This window comes from Eurypyga helias, unplaced genomic scaffold (genome assembly GCF_000690775.1).
Source record: "Eurypyga helias isolate BGI_N326 unplaced genomic scaffold, ASM69077v1 scaffold36461, whole genome shotgun sequence".
NCBI lineage: Eukaryota > Metazoa > Chordata > Aves > Eurypygiformes > Eurypygidae > Eurypyga > Eurypyga helias.
Window position 1 is genome coordinate 3,366 of NW_010229514.1, and position 7,147 is coordinate 10,512.

Below are 7,147 nucleotides of genomic sequence, written 5' to 3' on the forward strand. Positions count from 1 at the left end.
AACAGCAGCAGAAGCCACCTTCGAGGTAGCTCCGTTATTTCCAAGGGACCAGACGTGCAGGGGACAGCTTGGTGGCTCGGGCTCTCTCCACCTTCCCACCCAGGCTGCCAAGGCTTCAGGATGAGAGGTGATGATGGCTTAATGAGCCATTAACAGCTTTCCATGGAAAAAGCCAATTGCTGGATATGCCCAAGTGTTTAAAGTGTACTTTACAGAGAGATGAGCTTTGTGAAGAGTATGACAGAGGAATCCAAGTCATTTTGCAAAATCAGGGGTGAGGGGCACTGCATGGCCTGAAAGAATCAATCTCTGGAACCATTCCAGATGTGTTTTCTTCCCTAAGCTGAACAAAGACCAAACGTGGGCCCTTCCTAAGGAGACTTAGTTCTGCCTGGAATAGATCTGAACCTTTCCATTAGTTCCTTGCAGTAAAGAGCACGCTGCTCCTCCCTTCGACACCTAAAACACAGTAGTTGGAAAGTGGTTTAGCACAGTCCACTACACCAGGCAAGCAGTCCCACATTCGTCAAGAGACTTCCTGCAAGAATTAAACACCCCCCCCAATCCCACACAAGCCACCAATGAAGACTGTCCTTCATTTGCCCTCTTCTACCCCAAACATTCCAGTGCTAACACTCAGCTCGTCACTGTCACTGTCTGTGACCGGCGTCTCATCTGACCAGCAAAACATTAACACTAAATGATCAAAAGCAACAGAAAAATGACGGAGAGATTAGGTTTCAAAATGATACATTTATTGTAACTAAACAAAGGACACGAGCTCCTATTAACTTAAAAGTTTTATGCTGCATTATACCAAACACAGGACTGGTATGCTCAGAGCACAGACAAAACGATTTTCAACTTAAATTCATAACACGGGCTGAAATTCTTCAATGGAAAAGTGAAATATGGAATACATTCAAAGAACAGAATATGGGATTATTCTTTTAATTAAATATACCCAATAATTTGATATGAACAATTTAAAAGTATTTAAATACATGCTGAAGTAGCTAACGTTTAAATTATTAGCAAGGTATTTATTAGATACAAAGTTACAAGAAGTATTTTGGAGTTGTATAAAAGGTGTAATATCTTCACCCAGACAAAGCCTACGTACGTGTAAGGTACTGCCCTATCAAGAGAGTATTCGCTACCTGCACGCAGTCCTGCTGGCAAACTACCTACTAAACCAGCTTTCTGGTACTTAACTTGCAGGCAGATTTACACTCACAGCACGCAGTCAGCGACGACAATATCAGCAAAAACCATCTTTTGAGCTAACACGAAGTGGAAACAAAGTTTTCCAGTCAAACAGGTCATAACACCCCCTTGTTTTGAAGGGTAAAAAAGAAATGACATCCTACTTCCCTCCCCTGTTGCTAAGTGGATTTTTTTTAAAAAGCTTTTTGTGTGTTTTACATTTCCCCCCCCCCGAAGAGTTTATAATCAAAATCTGATCTGATGTGAATGTGAAACAACCCCAACAATGGTCTTCCCGATTACCTAACTCTGAGCTTAGAGGCTTTGCCTGTGTAAGTCACAAAGTCACCAAAATCTCACACAATCTTCAATTATTTAAACAAATATTTACATCTCCCGATTAAATATTCATTCAGGAATAAGTTCTGACCAGTTACTGTACACTCGAAGTCATCCTTTCTCTGAAAGCGCTGCAGCTCCCGTTTTATTTGGTCAGCACGACAGACGACGATGCACGTTATCCGAAGCGAGTCCTCACGCCACCGGCTTGCGGGCATCGCTGCATCGCCGGGGCAGGGCTGCTCGGGAAGGTTCAACCCTGAGTCACCAAGGGCTCCCTAATCTGTTTACGCTTGCAGAATACGTGTTGTTCAAATTCCAGCTGGCACAGGTTTGCCTACCCTAAACATCAGAAGGAAGATATTTCCCGTGAAAGTGCTACGCTATGGCTGACGTGGACATCCTCCCAACGCTTTAGGTTACAGGGGAAAACTGACATTTGTGATTGACGTTTAAATGTATTTTATGGAACCTATTAAAAATTCATAGTATGCCAAATTTCAAAAAAGTCCAAAAGCTAAAATTGTCCAATAAATGTACCATAGTTACTGTAATTGTGACATTCTTCATTAAAAAAAAAATAATCAGCTATTTTTGGATCTCTTATTTAATCCACAGAAAATTTAAGTGAACAGTAAACAAAAAAAAGTGTCTTAAACTCCCAAATACTACAATCAGAAAATCTCCTGTAAGGACAATTAAAGATCTATAAAATTATGATCAATGACTCTTTGAAAATAGCTTTTTCTGCTACTTCCCTGTTTTCAACTTCCATGCATTCCAGTGCATACAATGCTTAGGTTTTTGATATTCCGTGAAAGGTGGCAAGACAATTTTAGAGCGTCTTTTCAGGAATGTCAAGTGAGATTGTTACAGGTTGTTTTCAAACTGAAGAGATACGATTGCAAAGTTTAGCATACTTCAAATCCAATTAATTCTAATTTTAAGTTAAACAATGTAAAATTAGTTTTTAAACTGTATTTTTGTGAAGTTAGTTTTACTTTTGCATTTACATCTAAAGACAAGTTTTGGTCTAAAAAAAGCACCTAGTGAAGTTCTATCTTCAAAACCTACAAACTGACTTCCATGCTAAAAACTCCACGTTGATCTCAATTTATGAGGAACAGAATGTACCCCTAAACAAGGGGCTGTACCCCTAAACAAGGGGGAAAGATCCTACGGATTGGAAATTTCAGCTTTGTCACAGCAATTTTACACTTAGGATACAATCACAGTAATTCTCAGGAGGTTCTTACTGTGAGCAGCTTTCTTTGCAAACTGTACAGAATAAGAACTCGATACCTGAATGAAACACTGACCCCTTTCCAGAATTAATTGTACATCTTGCTTTGGAAACAACTAAATACAGTGGTCCATCACGCAAGCCGTGAGACTGTCAAAACTTTCCTTGTTCCACTAACTTCAAATGAGTTTTTACAAATAATTTAGCCAATCTAGATAAATACTGAACATGGAATTATGCTGAAATACGCTTGGGCGTCAACATTTTCTATGAAAATATGCAACAATGGCTACAAGCATTAAGTACTAACTGCCCACCTCAATATCACTGTGCACAGTGCCATTATAAGATGTGCTCTCTACAGTGTACACAAAATCAAGAATGTTCATGTATTTTATAATACTGGGTGCAAAACAAAATAAACATAATCCACAACCCTGCTGGTAAAAGTCACACTAAGTGTATTACATAACGGATTTTAAGAAAGAGTGGAAAATTTAGGCTACCAGGAGGTATGGAACATCCCAGCACTGGTATTTTAGTTTGTAAAACTTCAAAGTTTACTACCAAGGATAGACCTTAATAACTAAACCTTGACTTACTGTCAGTATTTCATCACACAGTTACAGTAACTGATGAAAGGGCTGGCAATACCAGACACGGCTTGTTGACTGCACAGTAAGCAAGGCCGCGAGATGAGAGCATGAACATACTTTGACGATACCTGGTTAGTGACTTCATACCTGAGATGAGAGTTGAGAGGTAAGAGAACTAGTTATGGTGTAAATAATTAGCACATGTAAAACAAACAGACATGCAAAGATAACTGCGTTTTAAAAAAATATATGCAAGATCACAACTGACATTTTCCCCTTATGATTATTTTCATTTTGCTATTTAGACAAACACTTTAATTCACTTTACTGTGACAGATTGTGAAACTATTTTAAAGGCTCCTGTGATTCCAACACTTCAGTAATTGATGGAATTTTGAGTAGAAGTGACATCCTCGACTCCCTAGTCTTAAGAAATTTAAGGCAACCATAAGAGGCAAAACTTCATAGGAAGTTTTCATTCTAGGGAAAAACAAATGTGATTTTCCCTTCAACAGAAAAAAAATAATTGTAATTAATTAATAAAAGTTATCAGAATGCCACAATCTCTGCCAGTGAGGCAACAGCTTAATGATATTTAGCTTAAGTAAAATTCAATCTAAAGAGCTATTACTGAAGCCACTGAATCTTAACTAAGAGGGTACAAAATATGCAGTATTGTGACAGAGGGAAAGTTTGTATTAAATTCTGAAGAAGCTAAAAGGTAGAAGCAGAACAAGGTTGGGCCCCATGTAATGATGAAAGAAAATAAACATTTTTCCATGATACACTTAATTTATACAGCAAACTTGCAGGTTTAATGGATCACTGTAGCACAACAATGAGTGCAAATACATGATTTTGTGGGCAGGAGCACTGCTAAAGAAGCATGTTTTGTTTTCATCCGTATGGAATGACAGTATATCACTTCTTCAATGAATGGAAATTCCATTCCATATGTCAGAAAACATATCTAGGATTTATTACTAGAATCAGCTCAAAACACTTCCCATAATCACAAAGCTCAAGTAATACGTAGCCATTAGACACAGAAAGATATACAAGGTTTTGGTTACAATGGGATTAGCTTCAGATTCTGAAGCTTAGTTCTTGGCTTCCACAGCTTCTTTATCATGCTTTTCCTTTGCTTTCTCTTTTTCTTCCAGTTTTTCTTCTTTCTGAAGCAGTGCCATAATCTCAGCAACTTGACTCGTGCCAATATCAATATCTTCTTTGTCAATCAATTCTACTACCTACATGAATGTAAAATGAATTTGAGAAAGCATTTCATTTTTACATCACTGAGGCATTTGCCTATCATGAATTCTGTTGAGACAAAAAAGTAATCTGTTCTTTCATGTTCAAGAAAAAGAGGGTTTTTTTCTTATATGAAACAAATTCAAGCCACAACCAGTGCCTCAAACATACTGAGTTTTTAAAAAAAAAAAGGCTAAAATTTTAAAAAAAGCAGATTACCTAGAGTTTGACCTCAGCACACAAAGACTCACATTTTAAAGCATCAGTAAAACCAGACCCGTTTGTTTTATCTGTTCCAGTGGAAAGCTCAGATTCAGTAACTGCTGAAGTAGTATTTAAGACCACACTTACTTTCATGCTTAATTTTATTAAAAAGATGTACTGTACTGAATAGGCACAAATTTACAAAAACTTAAGAAGTACAGGGGGAGTAGGCCTTTTAGAAAGCAAAACGAGAAGCCAATTTAGCAGGCAATTCAAAATTCCTTTATATAGGTTTTTGTACAAATGTGTTCTTGGCACAGCTCCTCAAGTTCCTAGATTTATTCTGCATTACATGCAGAATTCAGAAGTACATTTTACCTGGGTTGCTAAACGTACAACAGCTGTTTAGAGCAACAGGGAAGATAATCACCACTGGGACAACTTCACTAGAGGGGAAAAATGTGTTTCAAAAGGCTGATACTGTATTTTCTAGTTGGCTACAGTTTAAGTGCTATTTCTGTATTGAGTAGGAAAATGACTTGCATGGAATCATCATAGAATTATAGAATGGTTTGGGTTGGAAGGGACCTTAAAGATTATCTAGTTCCAACCCCCCTGCCATGGGCTAGGACACCTTCCACTAGATCAGGTTGCTCAAAGAATGTTCTGCAAAGTGCGAAAACAGGATAAATCAGGCAAAGAACACAGGTCATTTGCCATGGACCTGAACGACAACTGATGCTCTGATCAAGCACATGATACACCTGTCTCAATGAAATATTGACAGTATGCAAGTAGGGAAGAGAAGCTATTACCTTGTGCTGACAAAGTGTATCTATATGCATCATTTCAAGACTTTGGCTAGCAGTAGTATTCCTAATGTAGTTCTAAAGCTCCTTCCCATCCTCCATCCCATTCATAAGTAGAACAACAAAATTAGCATGGTTTACAGCACTTGACATAGGCATACATGAAAACCTACAGCTTTAAAGGTAAGGTAACAGACACGGGATAAAGGTTACTTGCCCCTCCACAGCTATATAAATTCTGAAGATCCTAATATCTATTTTAAGATCTATTTAGAGTACATTAACAAAATCCTCACTGGCATGAAGTAAAGACTTTTGCAAAAGACAGTAATACGAATTTAAGTCAAAACAGGTACAGTGTTTGAATGACGTCTAGCTTTATTTTCCTTAAGTTGTGCACAGTCTTACCTTGACGACATTATCTATATCAATTTTGCCATCCTTGTTTTCATCCAGTGCCTCTGCAATCCTAATTAGCTTGTCCTCTGGAATCTTCTGAATTTGTCTCATCGCATTAATTAGCTCAGCAATACTGATGAGATTCTCCCTGAAGAGGAAGCACAATCTGTACATGGCAAGCAGTTACTCCAAAGGAGTAAAGTTGACAAAAGGCAGTACTGAAGGTCACTACGCTGCAAGTCATTTGTAAAGACATGATTTATAATCCTGAACAGCATGCAGAAGAACGCAAAAATTAATTACTGATCAGCAAGCAGATTCCAAGTGGATCTTTATCTTATCATCGAATCTCACGCTTCTGGTTTCCATGTGCTTTATTGCACAAAGACAGGTAACCAGTAGCATTTGAAACAGTTTAGCACAGTTTCTGTGCTTGCCAGATTGTATCTAAGGCCCTCTGCCCCTCGCCCCTGGCATTTACCAAAGACACAGTGCCACGTACCTCTCATCCTTTCAGATTCAGAGAGGCTACACAAAATTAATGAAGGTCACAGGAAAACAAAAGCTGAGAACAAATGGCTTTGGCAATATAGCCATTTCGTTAAAATAGGCTTCATTTGCCGATATCAAGGAATAGACTTTGTAGAAGAAAAGACTAAACTTGACATCATGACTAACACCTCTCACGTTTTCACTCCCTGCTCACTGATCTCATGAAGCTAAAGTTGCCTGTTTTCTGCAACCTAAAGCCTCTGCTCGCCTATGCAGTTTTGTTAGTCTGAAGAACCATCTTCCAGCACAAGTCAAGCTGAAATGCAGGAGACTGTAAACCCCATAAATATTACACGGAAGGGTTTCATCAGTACAGTCCCAGCCTCATAGCAGTCCCTAACCTCTAGGCACAGACTGACTTTCAAGGAGCATTTATCAAGCTGCCAGTAAATATTCTGGACTCGTGTTGTTTCCCTGACCCTCCACGGTTCAGTAATGACTGCACTAACTTGAAGGTTAAAAACCCAAGCCTTTGACAATTACAGAGTCACAGAGTGGAAGGGGTTGGAAGTGACCTCTAGAGATCATCTAGTCCAACCCCCCTG

The 7,147-nt window shown here is 38.6% G+C and overlaps 1 protein-coding gene across 1 annotated transcript in view; it reads right to left on the minus strand.

Moving 5' to 3' along the window:
- Positions 1-4,341: 4,341 nt before the first annotated feature.
- LOC104516189 (LETM1 and EF-hand domain-containing protein 1, mitochondrial-like) overlaps positions 4,342-7,147 on the minus strand; it is a gene marked incomplete at its 5' end in the record, with an annotated part of 5,853 nt that continues 3,047 nt past the window's right edge. The window contains 2 exons of the mRNA XM_010160437.1: positions 4,342-4,634; positions 6,060-6,198. Of these exons, the coding sequence (XP_010158739.1) occupies positions 4,485-4,634; positions 6,060-6,198 (289 nt within the window). The remainder of the gene's footprint in view (positions 4,635-6,059; positions 6,199-7,147) is intronic.